At 45.6% G+C, this 25,439-nt stretch overlaps 1 protein-coding gene across 1 annotated transcript in view; it reads left to right on the plus strand.

The window, feature by feature from the left end:
• Nucleotides 1–24,899, plus strand: part of OPN4 (opsin 4) — a 38,738-nt gene extending 13,839 nt beyond the window's left edge. Inside the window, exons 3-11 of the mRNA XM_069071545.1 lie at nt 6,188–6,321; nt 7,887–8,090; nt 8,529–8,700; nt 9,440–9,601; nt 12,410–12,517; nt 13,972–14,152; nt 16,958–17,104; nt 18,479–18,514; nt 24,495–24,899. Of these exons, the coding sequence (XP_068927646.1) occupies nt 6,188–6,321; nt 7,887–8,090; nt 8,529–8,700; nt 9,440–9,601; nt 12,410–12,517; nt 13,972–14,152; nt 16,958–17,104; nt 18,479–18,514; nt 24,495–24,533 (1,183 nt within the window). The 3' untranslated portion in view covers nt 24,534–24,899. The remainder of the gene's footprint in view (nt 1–6,187; nt 6,322–7,886; nt 8,091–8,528; nt 8,701–9,439; nt 9,602–12,409; nt 12,518–13,971; nt 14,153–16,957; nt 17,105–18,478; nt 18,515–24,494) is intronic.
• The last annotated feature ends 540 nt before the right edge of the window (nt 24,900–25,439 follow it).

Here is a 25,439-nt window from a genome sequence, read left to right on the forward strand (position 1 = left end):
TAAACTAGAAAATTTATTAAGATACCAAAAGACTGAGTCCCAAAACCAGAAAGTGAAAGCCATCAGAGTAGTTATGATATTGGCACAGGTAGATAAAGTAGAAAGCACCCACATTTTCAAGCCTTTAAAACAGAACAGGCTACCTCAGGCAAAGGTCCTCCTCTCCCCACTCACAGCAACCACCCAGCATCCTGGAAGAGCGCTCCCAGCAGCTCCGGCCCCTGGCAGTCCTCAGCAGGAGTCCTAACTCAAAAAAAAAAAAAAAAGGCAACCGCCACCAACTGCCAATCGCAGGACCGTTAGCTTGGCTTTTCACTTTCTCTTGCTCTGCTATGTCAGCACGTCCATGGGGCATGGGAGATCTTTAAATCCCATAACCCTTACAACTCTCAACTCTCCTCCCCATCCTGGAACTGTGACCCAGAACTCTGTATGGCAATAGAGCTAACCATTAACACCAGCTGTACCCAGTGCCAGCAAGGGGACCCCCTTAATCTCTTTCTAACCAGTTGTCCAACCCTCTTCCTATCTCTGGGCTGAGAGCTCCCAAATCTGTTGCTGCTACTAGTGCTGCATAGCTCCACGTGGGGGTTCTGAACAGGCTTCTACCCCAGTGACACAGACGTCTCCTGCTGACCTTTTCTTGGACTAGAAAAATCTCTCACCCTGACCTTTTGTTGCTTCAAAATTTTATTCGAGGTATTATTTTAAAATTGTTTGGAGGGAAATGTCAGTTGGGTGGCCTCTAACCTGCCATCTCGGCTCCTAAATCAACAGTTCTAGTATTTGACCAAGAACAGACTTCCGTGAGAAACCTGTCCTCCAAGGGAGAGGAAGCAGCCAGTTTATACTCTGACCCTTAGTCCGGGGACCACAGCAGGGGCTCCAAGGAGGAAGACAACACAAGTCTCCTAGGCCTACGAGGGCACAGGGAAGAGCTTTTTTATTTTGTTAATCCCCACCCAAATAGACTAAATGTCAGAGGTAATTCTGAGTCCAGGCTGTGAACCACATCAGTTAGATTCTGGAGCTTGGGATGTTGTGACACCCAAAGTTCACTTTATTGATTGTAACAAGCAGGTGAACAACTCAGCTACCCCTCCTCTAAGAGGAGATAAGAGAAAAAGACAACTTCCCACACCAGTCCCTGGCCAGCCATTTACCCAACACCGGCTTCAAATATCCTCCCCTTGGATAGAGGGTGTTAGATAAGACAGCTCAGGGGAGGCCTCTAGGCCCCTCCTGAGCAGCTTTGATGGACCATTGTCTGTTACAGGTAGACTATGCCTAAAGGGGAAGAAAACCAGTCCTCTAAATTATCCCACACAGGGTGGAAAAAGTCCCCAGATAAGACTAACCCAGATCCGGCCAATCTACAGGACAAATCACCTTCGATTTCTTAGTCATTTGGGCATAAGGCACAGAGAATTCATCTGGCACTGAGCAAGCCTTCAAAACCCCAAACCAGCCAAGGGTCCAAAACGTAGCAAAGCTGGCTGAGGTAGAATTCAAGGTACTTGTGTGTTCTTACTGGCCTTCTCTCGGCTATTGGCAGTCAAGCACTGCCCTCCTCCTTAACCAATCAACTAAGTAAAAAGCCTTTGCTCACTGCCTTTCATGTGTCCTTGTGTGAGTACTGGCCCAGAGAGAGTCTACCAGGAGAGAAGGAGGCATCCGCGCCCTGTGCTGTCCTCATTTCTCTCCTTGTTTTCTTTGTGCCCTACTTCCATCTGCCTCTGAAACCATCTCTAGAGGCAGGAATGTCTAGCATGCTCTCATCCCTTCTACTTTGACCCAGAGGCAAAGAAACTCTCCTTTAAGAAACACCATCGTATAATGGATGGAGGACTGGACTTGAAGATGAAAAATGAAGGAATTGATGAAAAAAAAAAGCAATAATTAAGCACTTCCTATGTGCCCGGTACTGTGCTAAGTGTGGTAGATACAAACACAAACTAGTAAAACAGTCCTTGCCCTCAAGGAGTTTACATTCTAATAGGGGAAACATATGGGAGAGTGGGGTGACCAGGAAGGGATATCCCTTATAGAGAAGTCACAAAGATGTAGATTGGAATCATAGGGCAATTGATTGATGTATCCTTTCTTTAAAATGTCTTTAAGAACCTCTTTTTTTCCAGCTGTCAGAGATTATTTCCATGGTGTTAACTTGGTTCAAGTCAACCTTGACACATAGTGACTGTGTGACCCGGGCAAATCACTCAACCTCTCTGTGTTCTAGGCTACTGTCTGATAATAAGTTGCAGGGAAAATGCTGATTTGCATTGGTAGAGGGATTTTCCTCATTTAGGAATTCCCTACTCAATAAATTCACAGTCTTTCCCTATCAGCTTGGTAGCCCAGTGGATGTAATACCAGTCTGGGGTCAGGAAGACTCATGTTCAAGAGTTAAAATCTGGCCTCTGACACTTCCTTAGCTGTGTGACCCTGGGCAAGTCACTACTTAATCCTAATTGCCTCAGTTTCCTCAACTGTAAAATGAGCTGGAGAACAAAATAGCAGACCACGCCAGTATCTTTGCCAAGAAAATGCCAAATGGAGCTACTGAGTTGGACATGAAGGAAAAATGACTGAATAACAGCATATGTATATGTGCTGTCTCTCTTGATGGAATGGAAGCTCATTGAGGGCAGGGACTGTTTTGTATTTGTCTCTGTCTCCCCAGCACTTAGCTTAGTGCTTGGCATAGGATAGTCACCTAATAAAGGCTTGTTGGTTGACTGACACACCTGAATGGGATGCCAGTGATGCCTACCATGACCAGCTGGCTCCCAGACTTGTAGCAAAATTTCTCTCATCTATTCATTGATACTCCTGTTGGTGCCATGCCCACCCCTCTTTTCATGTGCCAGTTTATTAGTAAGCTTGGTGAGGATGCCTATCAATCCTGCCAGCTTATCTGGAGTGGGATCTTGAAGCTCATTAGTCAAGCTTTGCTTAAACATTTCCATTACCACCTCTTCCTGCTAGTTGACAGGATTCCTTTCTATTTACCACCACTAACCTCTTAGCTTGCCCATGCCTGACACTGAAACAGTAGCACTGTATCATGTCTGTTGCAGACTGAACCGTAGGTCTCCCCTCCGCCTCCAAACCCTGAGGTCCCCCCAACAGCAGGTAGCTAAGTGTCATAATGGATGGAGATGGCCTTGGAGTCTGAGGGACTTCAGATTTAACTCCTCTCTTGATACTCACCAGCTATGAGACCCTATACAAGTCACTTAAACTCTATTGCCTCAGTTTCCTCATCTGTAATAGCATTTATAAGACTTTGAGGTTTGCAAGGGACTTTGCAAGGGACTGGAAATAATCCTGTGAAGTAGGCACTATTATGTCACCCCCATTTTACAGATGAGGAAATTTAGGCTGAAAAAGGTAGTTACTTGCCAGAGTCATACAGCTACTAAGTGTCTGAGGCTGCCTTTGAGCTCAAGTCTTCCCAAATCCAAGTCCAACACTCCGTGTACTGTGCCACCCGCATGTTCCCTTGCACCCTTCCTATGATCTGTAAAATAGCACTGACTTTGCAGGGAAATTGTGAGGATCAAATAAGAAAATATATAAAAGGGATTCACAAATCTTAAAACACTACAAAAATGCTAGCTATTGTCCTCATCACTACTATTATTCCCTCCTCCATCACAGGTGCTGCCCAGTCAAGGACAGCCCCTCCCAATTTCCCCAAAACCAAGGCCAAGAATGCCTGATGATCTGAGAAATCATTGGCTTGGCACTTCCTAAGGAGGTCTCACATTTCTGCCTGCTGTCCCTCAGAAGTGGGGAAGGAAATCATTGTAAACCCCTGCTGAGCAGCCAGTGGGGGATAGATGGTCAACATAACTGATACAGGGCTAAGCCCCAACCCTCTTGATCTCCTCCTGTGACTCCTGAGATAGCTCTCCAAAACTTTGCACCACTCTGGCCAAGCCTTCCAGCACGAAGGGGGAGGAACTGAATCTATGCTCTGCCCTCTAATGCATTTGTAAATGCCATGCATTATTTTATATAGATTTATGAGTCTATGTTCTACCTGGTGTCTCTTCCTATAAAATGTAAACTTGTTGAGGGCAGGAGCTTTAATTTTTTACTTTGAATCCCAAGTACTTAGCAGAGTAGTTGGCCTCTTAGTAGGCCTGGCACACTCTGTTGGGAGAGACAACTTGAACATACATTAAAAATATAAACTCTCTGCCCCTAAGCCACTGGTGCAATCAATAGCACCCTCTGAATATTTGGCCCTGCTGGGTGCCCCGGTAGAAAGGGCAGTGTAACGAACTACTCCTCAAATCAATGACCCAATAGCAGGAAAAACAGCAGACACATCCCAAAGCAGTACCTGACGGTCCACTTTACCAACTCAAGGTTGAACTTTTTAAAAATAAATTTTTATCAAGAAACTTAAGGGGAAAAATCAAACCAGAAAACATGGAAATGGACAAGTTTTCAGAACACAGATCTCTTTCTGAAAATAAGTTTTTATTGCTATCATTTGTTTTTTTACTTTACCTACATTTTCCACTGTAGTCCTCCTCTGACCTCTGCCCAACCAAACCATCAATCAACATTTAGTAAGTACCTACCATGTGCCAGACACTGCCCAGAGAACTGTCTCTTATAATAAGGACTAAAAAAAAAGTTCATTAAGATTAACCAAAATATATCCAAAAAGTCTGATGTGTGCAGTCTTCCACACCCATGGTCTTCTACCTCTGTAAAGAAGTAGAGTAGGAGTCACCCTGCGTCTCATTTTGGGGGCCAAGCTGGGTCATTATAATCTTGCAGCATTCAGCTTTGCTGCTTTGCTGTTCTACTTTCCTCTTCTATTTTTGTAGTCATTGTGCATATTATCTTCCTAGCTCTGCATACTTCCCTTTGCATCAGTTTATGTGAGTCTTCCTATACTTCTCTGTATTCAGTGTAGCCATTGTTTCTTCCAATGCAATAAAATTCCATTTGGTTTACATACCACAATTTGTTTAGCCATTTCCTCATTTATGGGCAGCTACTTTGTTTCCAAGAATGCAGGTTTCTTATCTTAATCAATCAGCAAGCATTTACTAATCACCCACTATGTGTCAGGTGCTGGGGATACAAAGATATGAATGAAACAGTCCCTGCCCTCATGAGCTTATATTCTGTCATTAATGTAAGTAGACTCTAACCCTCAGATTGACTCAACTGGTATTATTTAGGGAGAGCTGATCAGAAATGCCCACATTTCCATCCTAGGACTTTACCAACTGTTGTGATTCTTCCAGAGAATCTCATCCATTTTCCCAGGAGAGTAACAGGTAGTTAGTAGGTCACTGGCCATCCCTGGATAGAAAAAAATGATCTCCACAGTAAGCAATAATAAGTGTAACAGTAATAGTTAGCATTTACATAGCACTTAAAGGCTTACATATATGATCTCATTTGATCTTCATGATAATCCTCGGAGATGAGTGTTATTTTTTTACTCCCATTTTACAGATGAGGAAACTGAGGCAAATCAAGGTTAAACTGACTTGCCTAGTGTCACATAGCAAGAATAAGTGTCTGAGGTCAGATGAACTAGGACAAGGGTGGGGAGCCTGCAGCTTCAAGGTCATTTGAAGGTCCTCAAGTGCAGCCCTTTGATTGAACACAAACTTCACAGAACAAATTTCCTTAATAAAAGGAATTGTTCTGTAAAGCTTAGACTCAGTCAAAAGGCCACACCCAAGGACCTAGAAGGCTGCATGTGGCCTTGAGGTCACAGGTTGCCCACACCTGGACTAGGGTGTTCCTGACTCTTGATCTAGGTGTCGATTCACTTCCCCACCTGGCTGCCTCTAGTTCCCTAGGGAGCCTTAATATAATGCTAAATGGTGAATTTCCTTAACTCCTCCTTCTGGGGACCCATTCACCTAGGGTCTATTAACTTGGGTTTTAAAAAATATTTTGATCTGAAAAGAAATTTATATTCCAGTATCATCGGTTTCCTTTGCAAATTTTATGTATTTTATGTTACGTGTTTAAAAATGTCATTCTGAGGAGAGGTTCACAGACTTCACCAGACAGAAGGGTCCCTGATCCACCCCCCCCCCCCCCAGAAAAAGGTAAAGAATCTTTCCCTAGGGAAAGATGAAAGGCCAATTTTCCACAAGGGACTCCAATAATCTGCTCTTCCATAACCGGGCCTCTGCAGGAGCCGCAGTCTTCACACTCCTGCTAACATGTTCATCATCAACCTTGCCATCAGCGACTTCTTCATGTCCTTCACCCAAGCCCCAGTGTTTTTCGCCAGCAGCCTGTACAAACGCTGGATCTTTGGAGAGAAAGGTAGGAGGGATCGGCTGCCAGGAGGTGGGTGGGCTTTTCACACTTCCTTTGCCCCAATGAGTCCAGTACAAATGCTGATTAGCCCCATTAGGTGTGTGTGGAGTGGGTGGGATTGTTGTGCATGCCTTAGGGAAGGGATACAGGACAACCTGAGAATCATTTAGGTCTTGTGCTCCATTCCTAGATGTACAACCCTACTACTGATGGTCTCACTTTCAGATTCTTCTACCTCATTCCCCCAGCCCTCACAGCATCCCGGGATCACAGATCTGGGACCAGAAGGGCCATCAGAAACAATCTAGTTCAACTGTCTTGTTTTCCAGAGGAGGAAACTGAGTCCCAGAGAGGTCATAGGACCATAGAATTAGAGAAAGAAGGGAGCACCTCTCTCATTTTACATATCAAGAAACTGAGGTCTGGGAGGTTAAATGGCCCACGGTCACTTAGCCACTTATATGAGTTGAACTAAAATTCTCTGACTCCAAATAAAATGTTCTTTCCCCCACACCATTCTATCTTCTCCAGGTTCTTACCTCACTCTCCTGCCTAACCAGTCCCCCCACTGTTCCACTAGGGTCATCCCCTTCCTAGAACCCTTTCCCTCTTTTTCTCCCATCTGTTCAAATCCTACCTATCTTTCAGGGCCCAGATCAAGCACCATCTCCTCTCAGAAGCCTGATTACCCCAACCCATATCAACCTCTTCTTGTTCTACATCTCTGTAACACTTAGAGTCTTACACACACACACACACACACACACACACACACACACACACACACTTATATTGTTCCTTGGATTGCTGGGGGGTGTTTGACTGTAAATTCCTTGAGACCCTGCGTCTTTCACAGTTTCCCATATGGGGCAGGGCCCAGGACAGGTGTTGAATAAAGAGACAGGATGGGCGTGGAAGGAGATCCAGAATGGGAATCAGAAACCTGGGCTCAAGCCTTAGCTCCACACCTTCCTAGCCACGTGGCCTTGAATAAATGACTAAAGCTCCCTAAGAAGCCTACATTTCATCATCTGTAAAACAGAAATTATCCCTCCTGCTCTCACACCTCCTACCTCACAGGGTATGTGAGGATCAAATGAGACGGTAAGGGGAAGCAAACATAAGGTATTTTTATCACTAAGAAAAGTGGCTGAGAGGGTGATGGAGGAGAAACAAGGGAGACAGAGGCTGGTGAAAGGAAACGTTGCTATTTTACTTTAAACTAGACTGTAAGTTGCTTGCATTCAGGGGTCACATTATTACATCAGTACCATGGAAAGAGTATTGGCTTTGGAGTCAGAGGCCCTGGGTTTGAATTCTTCCCCTGACACTTGTGTGACCTTGAGCAAGTCATGAACCTCTCTGAGCCTCAATTTCCATATTGCTAAAATGAAGGGGTTGGCCTCAATGGACCCCAAAGATCTTTTCCAGCTCTAAATATATGATCTTTTGAGCTTATGATCTTCCCTTGTCTCCCCTACAGCCTAACAAGGGTGTGTAATAATAGATGCTTGATTAATGTTATTGATTAATTGATTAGGAATGGGTTTTCTCCATGCATTTGCATGTAGGATGTGAATTTTATGCCTTCTGTGGGGCTCTCTTTGGCATCACTTCCATGATAACACTGATGGCTATTGCCCTGGACCGGTACTTTGTGATCACCCGCCCCCTGGCCTCTATTGGCATGATATCAAAAAAGAAGACTGGATCCATCCTCCTCGGAATCTGGCTGTACTCTCTGGCCTGGAGCCTTCCACCTTTCTTTGGATGGAGTTGAGTGTGTTTGCCTGACCCTTTCCTTCCTCAATGGTACACACTAATGGGGCATGAAAGGAGGGGTTGGTAGAAGAGAAACAGGAAAAGATAAGCAGAGTAAGCGGGCTAAGCTAGATGATGAGAAAATGTCAACATGATTGGGATTGCTTCCTATTAGTGAACCTTAAAGACATGTAGCCATTGGGTAAGGTTAATGCACTGAGCAGGCCCCTGGTGAAGGGAATGGACTCTGGGTCTTTGTTTGGAGTTGGGTAGGCTTTTGGAAGAGGATGAGTCAAGAGGAAGGCAGGTGAAATTGGGTCTGCTGGGTGAAGGGTAGGGATAAAAGGGCAGTTAGAGGAAGAGCTATTTGAGGAAAACTCAACCATAGGATGTCCTGTTGTTGAGGTAGATGGAGTTTTTGAAGCATTCTTTGCTTTGGATTCCTTTCCAAGGTGCCTATGTTCCTGAGGGGCTGCTTACATCTTGTTCCTGGGATTACACAACCTTCACGCCATCTGTCCGGGCTTACACCATGCTGCTCTTCTGTTTTGTCTTCTTCATCCCCCTGACTGTAATCATTTACTGTTACATCTTCATCTTTAAAGCCATTCAGGACACCAACAGGTAAGCTTCCTGGGGCAGCCCCTCCCTTCCACCTGCTGGGGAAAGTGGAAGGAAGGATGTGTGTCAAGGGCACTGGATTTGGGGTCAAAGGACATGACTTTGAACCCCCACCTGCTCTTTCCTACCTATGTGACTTTGAACAAATTGCACGATCTTTCTGGACCTCTGTTTTCTCTTCTGTGAGATAAAAAATTTGGATTAGGTAATACATATCATCCCTTTTGACTTTATATCCTATGACCTTATTAATAATAAGTAAGGAGGTCAGAGACCTAGGCTATCATTCCTTCATTGATTCATTCTTTGCTCCTTTCTGGCCCGGTTTTTCCATGTATAAAATTGACAAAGCTGCACAAGTCCTATCTATTTCATAGGGATGTTGTGAAGACAAATAAAGCTGAAGAGGTGACGAGCTCTGGAAATGAAAAGGCTCCTGGAGGATGGTGTTTGTGTTGAGTTTTAAGCTGCTTAGATGAAGTTGATCTTTACTGATTAAACCAGATGAGCATCAGTCCAACTGTTTTGTAGCTGCTGGGGATGGTTACCTTCTTTCCAATACTCAGAGCCATCTGTCCCCATTCTAATGAAAAGGACTTTTTTTTCATCCACAGAATTGATCATTATCATTACTACCTACCTCACCACTCCCCACTATGCCAGCAATGTCCTTTGGGCTGATCTACTAAACCTATGAGTGGTTCTGGGATAAGCAACCATGTTCCCATGTTTGTTTCCCTAGGGCTGTTCAGAACATTGGTTCTAGTGAGAGTGCGGCATCCCTAAGGCATTGTCAAAGGATGAAAAATGAATGGAAGATGGCAAAGATCGCCTTGGTGGTCATTCTGCTCTATGTGCTGTCCTGGGCCCCCTATTCAACAGTGGCCCTCGTGGCCTTTGCTGGGTAATTATCTCACCAGAAAATTCCCCTAGAGTCAATTTTGCCATCCTTGCAGAGAGCTTAGGTTGTCTCAGCAAGAAGGGTTGGACAGTCTTGTAACTCAGTAAAAGTCCCTTCCTGTCCCACTAAATGATAGGGTATAGATCAAACAAATGGCCAGATTCTGTGTTTTCTACCACTATCCTGGTACACAGTGTTACCTCCTTGAGAAAATGAATTTACTGAGTGGGGAATGTTTGTAGTATGTTAATCATGGCGTAATGAATAGAATGCTATGCCTGGATTCAAAATCCTCCTCTGACACAAGGCTGTGTGACCTTGGGCAAGAATTAATCTCTATGCCTCCCTCTTCTCCTCTATAAAACAAGGGACTTGGCTCTGATGGGCACCAAGGTCCCAGTTCTATTATATTTATGATCCTATAACATGAGAAAGGCTTTGAGGTCGATGGTTGGCATTCTGAGGCTAATGTGGGGTGGTGCCTCCTCGCCCAGGCACCAGTAAGCAGCAGGGCAGTTGGGCCCATTGCAGTGAGCAGAGAACTCAATGGAATGAGCACCTTTGTAAGAGATTGGATCAGAGGAAGCTAGGTGGATAGTGCACTGGGTATGGAGTTATGAAAGCCTGAATTCAAATCAAGCCTCAGGTACTTACTAGCTGTATGACCCTAGGCAAGTTACTTCACCTGTTTGCCTCAGTTTCCTTAACTAGAAAATGAAGATAATGATAGGACCTACCTCCCAAGGTTGTTGTGAGGATCAAATGATAGAATAGTTGCAGAGTACTTTGCAAACTTTAATACACTATATAAATACAACATGATACAAAATAAATGCAAAAATATTCTACAATAATGTAGCCATTAGCAATTATTAGTCCAATGGGAAGTTAACATGTTGCCCAGGAGGGGGACTGGTACCATCGCCATCATCCTAATGATCATCATTCCTCCACGAAAGCCCTCCTCTAATGCCTTGCCAGGCATGGAGGTAGCCCTGAGTTCCCAAAGGCTATGCCAGCAGGGCCCGAGTTAGCTGTGGCAGCGCCTACCGATCCAGAAAAGCTTTGCACATAGATCTAATGACAGACTGAAGATCTTACTTGAAGACTGGACTAGCTGAACATTGAGAGGCTCATTGCCACCAATGGACTTTTCTGTCCATAGCAACTCAGAAAGACCATGCACTTAGGTGTGAAACAACTAGGCAGTAGAAGGAGTGCCTGCCCCAGCAAATTCTTGGAAAGTATTATCACTGTTATTATTTAGGTCCTTGCTACTGTCTGTCTTTTCTTTTTTTTTTGCTTTTTGGAGGGGGGAAAGCAGAGCAATTGGGGTTAAGTGACTTGCCCAAGGTCATACAGCTAGTAAGTATTAAGTGTCTGAGGCCAGATTTGAACTGAGGTCCTCCTGACTCCAGGGCCGGTGCTCTGTTCACTGTGCCACCTAGCCACCCCTTGTCTGTCTTTTCTGAGGATGGTGTAGCAGCAAGAACCCCAAGGGCGTCCTCAGCGTTTGCTGCCCATACAGGTTCTTGGATCTGCTTTGTTAAAGGAAAGCAACTCAAAATGGGTTAACAAGCTTACTTTAATCAGTCAGACATATATCATTTACCTTGTTCAGGGGAAAAAGGTCAGCACTCCAAACTTCAAAATCAAGACATTAACAGATCAAGTAGACAGCTTTCCAAACTGTCCAACCATTACATCCATACCCAGTCAACATCTGGGTTTCCACATCTGGGTTTTTCAAAGCCAGGGGACTCTCAACAACAGCTTCCCAGAGTTTCATCAAATCACAGAACACTTCTCAAAGAGAGCCCCAAAACAAAGCTACACATCAGGGCTTACATAGCCTTTTCCTGGCTCAGAGAATGTAACAACCTTATTGACTCACTGGCCAATCAAGAAGTATCTACTGAAAAACAAGCCTCCCACCCCAGGCTTCAGGTGCACATTAGCCTAGGGTCAGGGAAGATCTTTAAAATTTACATTCTTATTACAGATGGTCCGAGGAAACTAAGAATAAGCAGCAAGAAGGCAATTGTGAGGGGTAGATACCATTCACATTTGTGTTGTTAAGTTATTCTTCAGTTATGTCCGACTCTTCATTTGGGGTTTTCTTGGCAGAGACACTGGAGGGGTTTTGCCGTTTCCTTCTCCAGCTCATTTTACAGATGAGGAAACTGGGGCAAACAGGGTTAAATGACTTGCTCAGGGTCACACAGCTAGGAAGTGTCTGAGGCTGGATTTGAACTCAGGAAGATGAGTCTTCCTGATTCCAAGTCCAGTGCTCTATTTACTGCACCACCCAGCTGTCCACTATTCATATAATAAGGGTTATCAATCAATGAAATGGGTAACCAAAGACAAGAATGGACTTTTCTGGCCAGGATGTTTTAACAAACATGTCAGTCTCACATGAGTATAATCTTCCCTAAATGCAGGAGTATGAACTGCTAGCACAATCCCAGGTTTCAGATGAGTGTGAATTATAAAACCAGAGGAAAGGGGCTGATTTGCTGCTGGTATTCCCTGGCTTCCCTTGCTGATGACCTCCCCCTCTGCCTTCCCAATGCAGACACACTTCCACTTGCTTGGGCCTCTAGCTCTCCACTTCCAGTAAGACAAACCAGAGAGATGAGCTTCAACAGGATAAGTTGGACAAGACTTACATCTTATAAGCTACATCTGAATAAATGGGTCTGTTCAGGCAGTTGATAGGCTCATACCTCAGCGAATGGGTGGAAAGAGAGTTAGACCAGATATTCCTCTGCCAGCAACATCAGTCTTAGCTCTGACTTCCCCACCCAGGTATTCCCACATCCTGACTCCCTATATGAACTCAGTGCCAGCCATCATTGCCAAGGCCTCTGCCATCCACAATCCCATCATTTACGCCATCAGCCATCCCAAGTACAGGTAAGCTCAACAGCTTTCCACCTTGTCCTCCTTACTAGACTGGCTTGTAAGTCATGCCCTGTTCTTAACCCACTCTTTATACCTTCCTTTCAGAGTCCCACAAACATTCTGATCCAGTCCCAAGTCACACCCTGTGGGATTTCCTCCCATTCAACCCACTAGGAAGTTTGGTTTACTTGGACAACTTTCCTTGTACATATCTATCTCGCCCTGCTTGGTGTGTCTTTCAGGAAAGTCCTAGGCATCAGGCCATAGTGTAAGCTATTAGAGGTGCTGGGCATGGGATGCACCAATGGGCTACTAGACAGTCTTTATCACTGACTCAACAATAGCTACATCCTTGCTTTTATCTCTTGAGCCCTTCCCTGTTCTCTCATGGAAGAAAATGTGGAACCCTTGTAGTCAGGAGATGTAGGACACTGACACTCTAGAAAAGCGTCTGGAGAGGGAATGTTCTGAACCAATGAGAGCTCCGTGTATTTAGGGAGGGGCAGCCTGGGCATATTGACAAGGAGGAGTCATCTTTTCTACATCCACGTCATTTTTTTTTATGGCATTTGCAACTTTATCCCTGGGATGTGGACCCATTTGTCAGGGATGTCAAGGCCAAGGCTTGTTGAGTTAACCAAAGTAGCAGATAGTGAGTTGGGAAAATCCATCCATTTCTTCTTCTTTTTTTCCCTGAAGAGGCATAAGAATTCCTTCTCTCCATTTTAGACTCAGTCACAACAAGGTGCTCCCAGAATCATGACTATTCCTTGTCATTCCAAGACCAGCTTGAAAATCTCAACCATCTAGGGTCTAGAAAATGACAACCCCATACAGGTGGCATAGGCAAAACATGGCGCCTGGGTTTGTTTGTTTATCTGACATAGGGATATTTCTACAGCACTGTGGAAAGAGGACCGAATTTGGGTTTGACACCAGCCACTTACTAGCCATGTGATTATGTGATTAAACTGTCTGGGCCTCAGTTCCTTCATCTGTAACATGAGGGGGGTGGCCTAAGGGATATCTGGGGTCCCTTTCAGATCAAACATTCTGTAATGCTTGCTGAAGTCTGTGCTTTTATCCTAGGAAAGGATGTGATAATATAAAGGGAGGGTCTGGATGCCCCTTCTCTGCTGAAACAGCATCTCAGGATCTCAGCATCTCAGCAAGAAAAGATCTTAGAGGCCACCGAGCCCAGTCCCTACATTTTATAGATAAGGCCCAGATGGTTTAAGTGACTGTCCCATAGTCACATGGGGAGCAAGTATCAGAGACAGGATTTAAACCCAGAGCCAGCGCTCTTTTCTGCTACCCTGTGTACACCATGATGCCTTCACAGTCCTAGAGAGGGCTGGGGGGAAAGAGGGTGGGTGGGTGTCTTTTCCTCACCATTTTAGGGTCTTTCATGGTAGGAAGGCCCATGAGGACACAAAGCATAACTGGTTGTGTTTCTTCATCACCAGAATGGCCATCGCTCAGAACTTTCCACGCCTTAGCACCTTGCTTGGTATAAGGCACCCACGCACTCCATCCTTCAGCAGTTACCGCTTCACTCAGCGCTCAACTATGACCAGCCAAGCGTCTGACATCAGCTGGCAGTCTCAAGGTAGACGCCAGCTATCCTTGGGTTCTGAGAGCGAAGTTGTAAGTATTCCTGATGCTCCCTGGGCTAGCTCCCTATGCTCTCTGGAGTCTGCTGCTCTGCAAAGGTCCCCATAAAGAAAAGGGGCTTTGTATAGAGATCTTCACTTCCTACCTCTGGCAGCCCAAGGTGACTCAGGACCTCAAGTCTGCCCAAGAGATGACCTGAGCCACTCAATGTATCTAGCCTGCCAGTCTATACACCTCAGAAAGCTCATAAACAGTAGGGGAGGGGAGATGGGTCTCACCCATAAAGCAATGAGACAGCAACGGTACAAGCCAGATTATCAATGATTAGATTGTACGATTCTGGTATTAAGTAGTGTTACATGTTCTTAGGAGGAGGAAATCATAGTTAGCACATAGCTCCCATGGAAGACACCAGATCTTGGCTGGGCCTGGAAGGGTATGTAGAATTTAGATACACAGAAAAGAGCAGAGAACAGCATTAGAGAAGGCATGGGATGGAAAGGAACATGGGAGTATGACTTTGGTGCCTAGAGTCCATGTGAGAAAGAAGCAGAAGTGAAGGTGGGAGAGGTAGGTCAGGCCTAGAATATGGAAGGCCTTGAATGTTAGATTAATTTTGAAATGTGGAAATTTATGTGACCTGAGCCAAGCTGTTCCCCTAGATTGAAGAGGTAGGGGAACACGTTGGGATGGTCCTTCCTCCTCCTCCTTTCTCCTTGCCACCCCATTCCAGGCCCACACCTAGAAATGGGCCAAAATCCAATCAGCCTCAGGAACAAGAGAAAAGGGACCTAGATAAGTTTTTGGAGACATTTACCAATTTCAGCTTTGGGACTAACTCTATGTTTGACATTTTAAAAAATGTGTTTAGGCTATAGAAGGTCCAGAATGACCTGCTATGTTCTGCTCTGGTCAGAAAAGACCTGGTGTTTCGTGTCTGGTTCCAGGTGCCCCATTTTTTTAGGACATTCACAAGATGGAGAGCATTCAGAGGAGGGTGAGAGGCCTCGAGACCCTGCCAGCTGAGTATCAGGTTCAGAAATAAGGCCTGTTTAACTTAGAGAAGAAAAGGCAAAGTGGATGTGAACGTGGCCTTGAGGTATTCAAAGGGCTAGCCCAGAGAAGAGGGGCCAGATTTCTTTCTTCTAGAGCCAAGGAACTAGGAGTAACCAGTAAAACTAAGTGAGAAGCTGTTTGAGGCTCAGCATGAGGAAAAGTTCTTAATGAAAGCTATCCCCAAAGCGAGTAGTGAGTTCCCCATCCCTGCAGAGGCTCACGTAAAGACCAGGAGATGCCTACTCAGGTACAGGTTGGGCTCCCGGCCTCTTAGGGCCATTTGGGGCACACGGTTGGTATGCACTCAAATGCGTGACTGCAATAGGAAAAATGCCACTCTGTCTTTATATTAGCAACTTCTCCTCTCCAAGGTATTTTTATCCACATTAACTCAATTTAAATTGTATAGAGACTCTCCCACAATTCCTTCTTCAGTGCTCACAGCCAGTAGGGCAGATAATGTCTCCTCTATCTGTCAGATAGAGGAAGGAAGATCCAAAGTTATATAGCAGGGTCAGAATCAGAATTTGGGTCCTCTGACTCCTGGTCTAGCACTCTTCCCAGTGTACCACACGGCCTCTGGACGCTGAATCATAGAATGTGAGAGATCATCTATTCCAGTCCCACACTTCTACAGAAAAAGAAACTAAGGCCCGAAGGAGAGTGACTTGGCCATGGTCACACAGATAATTAGTAGCAGAATAGGCACTAAGCTTGCACAAGATCAATAAACAAGTGAACCTGGAGTTTCTGGGTTCAGAAACAGGTGACGTGCAAAGGAGAGACACTCACCTATCCTGGCCTTCTACAGGGAGGGGACAAGGCACATCCACACGTTGCCCGCACTGAGCTCTCTTATCCACCCAGCATCCTTCAGTGTTCCTTCCTTCCTCAATTCAGTCTCTTCTTAGTTTCCAGTTCTTGATAAATTGCTCTGAAAATTTCTTTCATGTGGATTTATTCTTTCATTCTCCCCCAGCAGAGCATAAGCTTCTTGAAGGTAGGGACTTCTCTTCCTGCATTATGTGTATTACCCGCAGGTGCCCTGGATGGATAGATCTCACACATAGTGGGGGCTCACCAAAAGTCATTAGGTAGCAAGTTGACAGTCACCCTGTATATCCTGCTCAGGAGTGATGGCCTCCAGTCTGTCCACGGGGCCAAGGTCCTGGTGCTCTCCAAAGGCCCCTAAAGAGAAGGGGGCTTCACACAGTCCTGGGGGGACTGTGAGCAAGGCAAGGAAACATTCCTGAGCAGCTTTAGTCACAACCCAAGGCAATGACCCACTCATCACATTATTGGATTACAGATGTTAGGCCCTCTGAGACATCAAACTCCCTACATTGCCTCTTGTCCCAGGTCCTTCAGGATGAGCACACTCATCCACACAGTAGATTTACAGACACAAGTACACGCACAGACTTACCCTTATGCAAACTCAATAAATTCAGACATATGTAGACATAATAAATTTACAGACACACAGTTTTGTGCACACGCACTCACACACACACACACACACACACACACACCCCTATCTAACAGATTCTAAAGCCATAAAGCCTAGGATTTGAATTCTCAAATCTTTCCAGGAAAACCTGGTGAATATTTTAGGGGGCAGAGTGGAGAGAGGAGAGCAGGTTTTGGGTTTACAGGATTACATCAGAAGATATTGTAGCCAAGTGAGAAGGGTACACATTTCCCTCCTCCATCAAAGAAGTAGGGCGGCTCAGAACCCAAGAAGAGAGCCCATGGTTATAACATCTCATGGGTTACTTGCAGGGCTGGAACAACATTGAGGCAGGTGCTGCAAGCCTGACCTTGAAGAACCAAGAGGGGTTCTGCAGGATGGACCAAGAGACCACTGAAATACAAGAGCTGACGGCCACAGCCAAGGCCAAGGGTCGAAGCTGCGAGACTCTGGCAAAGGTGACTGGGGCAGGATGGTAGCTTTAAGTCCAGACCCAAACTAGAGAGTGTCCCTGGAGACAGTGTGGAGTAATACAAAGAGTGCCAGAACTGGGTTAAAATCCCCGCTCTGACATTTAGTAGCCCTATGACTGTAGGTGACTCTTAATCTCTTCGAGCCCCAGTTTTCTCACATATAAAATGAGACAGCTGGGATGAATGGTCTTTAAGGACCCTTCCAGTTCTAAATCTGCAATCTAGAACACTGGGTCTGGCCCCAGAAGAAGGAAAATGGAAGATGCTGAGCTAAGGAGGCCCAGGGAGCTGTCCAGGAGGCACGTAGGCACTGAGCCCACTGGACTCCCTAATTCCAGTGACCAGCTACCTCTCAAGGCCTCAGGGCTAGGCCCTGGATAGACATGGAGGCAGAGAAAGTTGGGTGGGACAGCAAAGGAGAAGAAGAGAAGGTGAGAGAAGGGGGCATTACTTGTGGAGGAGAGAAAGGTCAAAGTTGTCTTGGGCTGGTACCCCAGGCAGGCACCAAGGCCCAGGTCACTATCACAGGAGTCAACAACCCCAGCACTCAAGGTGTCTTTTGGCTAAAGTAGATGCTAATTACGAGGCCTAGGAAAGGATAGGTGTTCAGATCCTCCCTGGGTGTAACTGCTAAGCCCCAACCAAATCCATAATTAATAATGATAATGCTATGAAAACAGCTGACATTTGTACCAAATGGTTTTTATAAGTAATTCTCATTTATCTCACATGATCTTTATAATCCCCTGAAATTGTAGAGAATGCCTTATTGCTATTACTTTTTTTTTTTTTTTTGGCTTTTTGGGGGGCAATTGGGGTTAATTGACTTGCCCAAGGTCACACAGATAGTTTTGTGTGTGTGTGTGTGTGTGTGTGTGTGTGTGTGTGTGTGTGTGTGTGTGTTGTGTCTGAGGCCGTATTTGAACTCAGGTCCTCCTGACTTCAGGGCCGGTGCTCTATTCAGTGCGCCACCTACCCACCCCTGCTATTACATTTCTAATTTTACAGATGAGGAAACTGAGTCCTAGCAAAGTCAGACAACTTGCATAGTCACACAGAGAGTGGTAGAACTGGGACATATGCTCAGGCCTTTTGACCCTAGTAGGTCAGTCAGTCAGACAATCAGCATTTATTAAATGCCTACTATGTGCCAGTGACTGCTGAAGAAGTGTAGGCTTAGAGATCAGGGCATTTCATGATGTTGACTGGGAGTTTCCAAGCAATGGGCCCTGGGCTCTCTGCACCACCACATCCTGTGGCTCCAGCTGATCTTGTCATCTTTCTAAGCAATGTCCTGATAGTGACTCTGGAACCACATCAGCTACAAGATTTTGACTCTTACTTTTTTTTTGCCTTTAGACATTGGAAGAGATGGATGACTTATCTCTCCTAGAGGTGAGTATGGAGGCCCAAATCCTAAAGCCTGAGATGCTGCCCAGTCTGCCCAAACTCTGTCCAGCCCTGAAGCTGGCCTTAAGCCCAGGGACAGGAAAATGCAGGCTTAAAGTTATCTGCACCTTCCTGCCCCATTCTAGGTCCAGCTTCAGAGGGGTGGCTTACTCCACTCCTTGGGGATAAGATGAATAACACCCCAACCAGGAAAGCTCTTGGGCCCCTGGCCAGGCCCTTCACTGCTTAATTGTATATCTTCCCTGTGGGAGAAGACTTTACCACCATCAACTCTCCTCTTACTGAGTTCAGGGGGTTCCCCTACCTTTTGTTTTACATAAATGGCCCCAGGAACCATGGGCCCTGAGGAATCCCCCCCACCCACCTTGGGGGGAAAGGGGCCATCAATACCGAGATTCAGGCAAAAAGGTCAACCAGAAACAGGTCAATTTGTGTTGACAGGAGCCAGACTCTTCTCAAGAATGTCTAGGTGCCAAGGGTGAGGCTAAACCAGTCTAGAACAGAGGTTTCATGCCAAGGAGGTTCAAAGGGAAGCAGGAGGGAGGCCATCAGCGATGTAGGTGAAATGCTCATTTATCTGACAGCAGACTTGTCTGTCTCTTCAAGCCCGATCCTGCTCTGATGTATCAGTATAGGGGCAGTTCAGTGAACTTCCTATACCCACTTGTGATTCAGCTGCACCCATGAGGCTATGGGTTCAGAGAAACAGGACTGTTAATTTGCATACATTTGCATAGGACAGCCACAAAAATGTTCCTGTAACAGAGCAGAGGAATTGGAACATCCAGTCCCAGTTTTAGTAAGGAATGCCAGACAGGCTTCAGGCCTCATGCTCCTAGTCACAAACTCAACAGGGGTAAAGACCGAGGTGGGTGAGCCTTCAGCAAATAGTAATTGCAGTTCTATGGCCCCAGGAAAGGGCTGGGATTATGGAGAAGGTCCCAGCTGCCCCACTGGCTGCCTCCCAACATCGCTGCTCAAAGCCTTGGGGCCATTAAAGGCTTGGACTAAGAAGCTCTCAGGAGGGCTTGTGACTCTGGGGAGTCTCAAGGAAATATTTAAAGACCTAAACTTTTCCCCTTTTGCTCCCCCCCCCCCCAGCCCAGAGCACAATGGGAAAGTGTCTAAAGGGTCTAAACCTGGGCCTCCATCTGCATCATAGATTAGAGTAGGGGTTCTTAATCCAGGGTTCAAGATTTTTGGTTTGTTTTTGGTTTTCTTTTGCTTTTTGGAGGGGAGAGGGCAGGGCAATTGGGGTTAAGTGACTTGCCCAAGGTCACACAGCTAGTGTTAAGTGTCTGAGGCCAAATTTGAACTCAGATCCTCCTGACTCCAGGGTCAATGCTCTATTCACTGCACCACCTAGCTGCCTCCTGGTCCAAGTTTTAAAGAATATTTTGATATAATATTTCAATAGAATTTGTTTCTTTTGTCATCCTATGTATTTTATTTGATGCATTTCAAAACCTGATTCTAGAAAGAGGTCCATTAACTTCACCAGCCTGTCCCAAGGGTCTGGGACATTTTAAGGTTAAGAGGGCTTGTTCTCCAAGTAGAAGGAACCTCAGAGATCATTTCCCTTCATTTTAAGGATAAGGAAACTGAGACCCAGAGAGGCTGACTACTCAGAGCCAGACAGGTGATAAGCATCAGAGGCAGGTTTAGAACCCATGACCTTCAGACTCCAGGGCCATTATACTTAATACTGTGCCTTACTAAAGAAATCTGATATTTTATACCTTAGGGTCCCAGGTCTAGGAGGCTTTTGCTTTCTGACCTAAGGCTTTTACCATTTTGCTGTTTTGTGAATTCTCCTCATCACTAATCCCCAACCCCAAACCTTTGAGCTGGTTTAGTTTTGGGGGTTCAGAGATCCACTGTATCCCCTCCCCAATCACCCACTCCCCTTTTTCTGCCCCAGCCATGTTTTGCTATGAATACTCATTCTCCCTTTCTTCCATTCTATCACCTGCTTCCACCCTCTCTAGACCACAGGAGGACATTCTCCTGGGTTTATTTACAAGGAAAAAGAGAATATACAAATTCAGAAATATAATACCAGGCTCAAATCATCCGAGAGGCGTATGAAAGGGAACTACCCAGTTCCAGCCGGAGTGGCACCTATACTTGTTAATTTAATTCTTTCCTATAGTTACCCAAGCCCGGTGGGGCTCACAATCCTTATCAGGCCAGGAACCCTAAGCCACAATACCTGGTGCCCTCCTGATGCCATATGAGAATCCCTCTACTCTTTCCCAGTTTGGGAATTCACCAGTCTCTTCTCCCCAGATGGAGCCCACAGGGCCAGTCACTCTCCTAGGCTTACAATCCAGTAATCAGCAAGCCTATCGATTGAATGGTGTCTGGAGAGTGTTTTGCCATATTCCCAGGAGCTAATTAGATATCTCTCCTTCCTCTGCCCTAAAAGGGGAATGAACTTTCCAGGTCACTTCATATACAAAAGAATTTTGCCCTCTACAGGTCACCCCAAATTAAAAACAGGTATCCCTTTCCTTCCAAGTCACCCCAACGGGTTTTTGTTTCTTCCCTTTCTGGATCCTCCCCCAGGGAAGCAATAGCTTCACCCAAACTCCTCCTTTTCAGGGGTCCAGTGCCCTGCTATTGCCCGGTTTTATTCACTACCCTCCCAGTCCCTGGACAAGGACTCCCTGCCTCTTCTAACACCTTTTCCCCACCTCTGAGGAAGTCCCCCACCAAACTCCTCCAGTCTCAATGTTTAAAAACAAAAAAAAACAAAACAACTTTGGCTTCAAGGGGTCATTTTCTTCCAGCCAACCGATTTACATTTTAATGGGGGTAAGAGTATGGAGGAGGAAGTCTGGGGCTGGGAGACAAAGCTCTACCACCCAGGAAGGACACAAAGGGTGGGATTTCCAGCCCTGCACCAGGTGGCAGGCAGGCCGGGGCCGTTCTGATCGGGGAGACCTTCTCAGTTCCCCCTATCACACTACAGAGGTCAGCCTGACCAAATGGGAGGGCCAGCCCTGCTCACCCTCCCAGTTCTGTTCCTTTTCTTTGTTGTTATTCTGCCTTGTGTCTTAGGGATCCCAGCTGCTTAGGTGGGCTCTGGGTCTCAGCCAAGCCAATTCCCCACCTGGTACAGAGACAGTACAAAGGTTATGTTTGTGTGTCTTTGAATAGGTCTGTCTGTACATGAATGTAAGTGGGTTTAAAATTGGTGTTAGGTTGTGTGTGTATCTCATTGCATTATAAAGACCCAAACAAAACAAAACAACCTTGCTTGTGGAGAAGGGAAGGCACAAGTTAGGCCTGATGTTTGCTAACTATGTGACCCTGAGCTAGTCGCTTGACCCTGTTAAGTCTCAGTTTTCTCAACTATAAAATGGGCTTAATAACGCCTAAAATCCCTACCTTGCCAGCTCTTTGTAAAGGTCAGACAAACTCACATATATATATATATTTTGGAGGAAAGGGTAAAGGGGGCCTGGGCACACAGGGAAAGATAAACTGTATACTTCAGAGGGCTGTCTGTTCTCTGAGCATACCCTTTAATGCACTGTGTGACTTTGAATGCTCAATGCCCGTGTCTGGGTACAGGCATGGACCCACGAGGTGACCAGATCTGAGAGGGTGTGTTAGACTGGGGGGGCAGCGGTACAAGGTCTTTGCCAATGTCCTTACTGTGTAAGACTGTAGGGTGACTGGGTGCCTGCATGTGTGAATCTCACTCTCCTGGTGTTCGGCATGTCACAAAAAATACTTGGCCCCTATAAAAAGAACCACAGCTGTCAACCTTCATCTGCCCAGTGAGAGAATGGAACATGGATCAGAGCTAGGGAAGAATATATTCTGGGCCACTTGAAATGTCTTGTACACAGATCTTCTGACACCAGGCACCCCCCCTTGAAGGTAGACCTCCGCCCACCCCTTCTGATCACTCACGTGCCAAGGCCTTTTAGGAATGAGCCAGAGGACGTGGGTTCTAATCCCAACTCTGCTCCTTACTGTCCGTGTGGGTTTGGGCAATAATAATAATAGCCAAGAGTTAACATTAAGGTTTGCCAAACACTTCACATGTTAACTCAGCCTATTGGTGAGTGCTGTTGTTATCCCCATTTTAGAGATAAGAATACTAAGAGAAGGAGAGCTTACTTGCCCAGGATTGCACAGTCGGTCGGTAAATGGCTGAGGACAGATTCAGATTTGGACCTTCCTGATTCTGGGTTCAGTGCTCTATCCTTTGTACCACTTAGCTGGCCTAAGTAAGCCCCTTAACCCCTCTGGGCCTCAGTTTCCTCATTTATAAAATAAAGGCGTTGGCATAGATCTCCCCTAAGAACCCTTCCAGCTCTGTCTGTGGACTTATGATCCCTCTCAAGAAAACCTGCCAGTCTTTCTCCGCATTGGTTTCTTCTACCTCTGTGATTCTGGTTAAAGAAGGAAGAGTATAGAGGTATAGGGTGTTCAGAAAAGCAAAGAATTCTAGTGTTGAAGGATCATCCATCTGACCTGGGTGCCTGCGGTGGTCTTGCCCCTACTTGGGCCCCCACCTCCCTGGCCCCAGCGTCTTGGACAAGTTCTCATCCGGCTTCTGCTTGGAGCCTTCCAGTAAGAAGGGTCTCGCTGACAGCCTTACAAGGCCACCCATCCTCCCTTGGACAACATCAATGCTTAGCAAGGTTTCCCTTCCATTGTGCCAAAATCAGCCTCTCTAACTTATCCCCAGTGGTCCTTGTTCTGCCCTCTGAAGCCAAGAAAAATAGGTCTAATCCCCTTTTCCATGACGGCCCTTCTCATATTTGAAGGCAGGCTTATGCTCCCTTGAGCTCTTCTGGCTAAAGAGGCCCAGCTTTTTCAGCTGGTCCTCTCCTGGCTTGGTTTCTAGCCCCTTTAGAATCCTGGTCACCCTCCTTGGGACTCACTCGAGTTTGTCAATGTCCTTCCTAAAATGGGTGCTCAGAACTGAACACAGGAACTCAAATGTGGTCTGATGAAGGCAGAGGAGAGGGGGTCCACTGCCTCCTTTTCCCAAGGGTTCTAAACCTTCTCTGTGTCATGGACCCAAAGGGCAATCTAGTAAGGCCTATAGATCCTTTCTTGGATTACTATTTTCTTTTCTTTTTTTTTTTTTTTTTTAAAGCAATCAGGGTTAAGTAACTTGCTCAAGGTTACAGGGCCAGTTATTTCTGTGTGTGGTGCTGAGTATCTGAGACCAGATTTGATCCAGGTCATCCTGACACTGGAGCTGGTACTCTTACTCGCTGAGCCACCTGGCTGCCCCTAAGCAATTGGGGTTAAATAACTTGCTCAAGGTTACATGGCCAGGTGTTTCTGGGTGGGTGCTAAGTGTCTGAGCCCAGGATTCGATCTCCAGGTCGTCCCAACACTGGAGCCAGTGCTCTTACTCGCTGTGCTACCTGGCCGCCCTGATTACTATTTTCAAATGCACAAAATACACTATGTGGGATTACAAAGGAAGCCAATTATACTGAAATATAGTTATCAAGATATATATTTTTTAAAAAGCAAATTCATAGAGCCTGGGTTAATAACTGCTGGAAGGTATAGACTATATTTTTACTAATGTAATCCAAGCTTTTGGCAAGCCAATGTACACTGATGACTTTATCTTTTAAATAATAGCCTTCACTTTTAAGATTTACAGATTCCTTACAAACATTATCTCACTGGAGCCTGATAACCTTGCAAGGAAGGCATAATATGGATTATCTCCATTTCTCAGATAAGGAAAATGAGGCCAAGATAGGTGACTTGACTTGCCCAATGGCACATAACTAAGGCTGACTTGGCCTCAAAGGTGAATAAAGGAGGCCAGACTTTCTAACCTTACCCTTCACCCACAGAGGGCCCAGAGTCCCTGGAGATCTGCCTCTGAAGACCCCAAGTCCTTCCCTTTAGGACAAGGAGTCAGTCTTCCTGTGAGTCTCCCTTCCTGACAAGTCTGTGCTGTTAATTTTCACAGACAGGGACCCTGCTCCCCACCCGGGATCTTCAAATATAAATACAATTCTGCACCCAGTCCAGAGGCCGCTCACTGCTCTGTACTTTTGGCCATGTATCTGCTTCCTCACACTTCTACCACGAAAATGGAAATCCAAACACTTTAGATGTGATTCTGCAACCCTCTACCAGCAGGAACAAGGCTCCCTCCTTTCCTCTCTGGAACAGGATTCTCAAGCATTGCTTTCCCAAGCAATATTCTCTCAACGTATTTTCCAGGATGACAGAAAAACTGGGACATGGTTTGACTGATTGTTCTTAAGAGCAGTTTTTTTATGTCACTGCTGGGTGGTAGTTTGCTATTATTTTGTATCCTTTTGAAAATAAACTGTTAAAAAAAAGTGGTGACCACCTAACAATAAAAGTATAGGGATTTGACCTGGGGTGTTTGATTATTTGAAATATTATAATCTTGTTTTCTCTCCATTTCCCCCTCCGTGACTAAACAGGTTTCACAGATGACAGGGTTAATGACAATTTTTTATGTTTGACATGGATGTACAAATCCTATGTGCCTGTGGGTGGTTTCCATGATAATCTCTTCTAAGTTTTTTGAGGTCTCTCTGGTTCTAATGCATGAAAGAAGTCCCTGAAGGTACAATGGAATCACTCATCATTGTTCCGTTGCCAGTTGGATGGTGTGGGATGGAGGGTTGGGTTTTCATTGGCATAGAGAACTTCCAGGTGAGCAAATTCCCTCTCCCAAAGCTGTTCACCATCCCTGTGACTAGAGCTGCTGCCTTAGAGCAGAGGTGCCTTCCTAATCCTGGCCAGTAACCTGCAAGAGTCTTGAGTGAAGCCAGAACCAAATGAAAATAAAATTGGGCAATCTGAAAAATCAGTCAATCAATCAAAATGTAATAGAACCTAGATAATGCTAATATGAGGTTTCAAAGTCAATGTGCAG

The sequence above is a fragment of the Petaurus breviceps genome, unplaced genomic scaffold (assembly GCF_028583685.1).
Source record: "Petaurus breviceps papuanus isolate PSGF00001 unplaced genomic scaffold, PetGlider_PUasm1.0 90825, whole genome shotgun sequence".
In the NCBI taxonomy this organism is placed as follows: domain Eukaryota; kingdom Metazoa; phylum Chordata; class Mammalia; order Diprotodontia; family Petauridae; genus Petaurus; species Petaurus breviceps.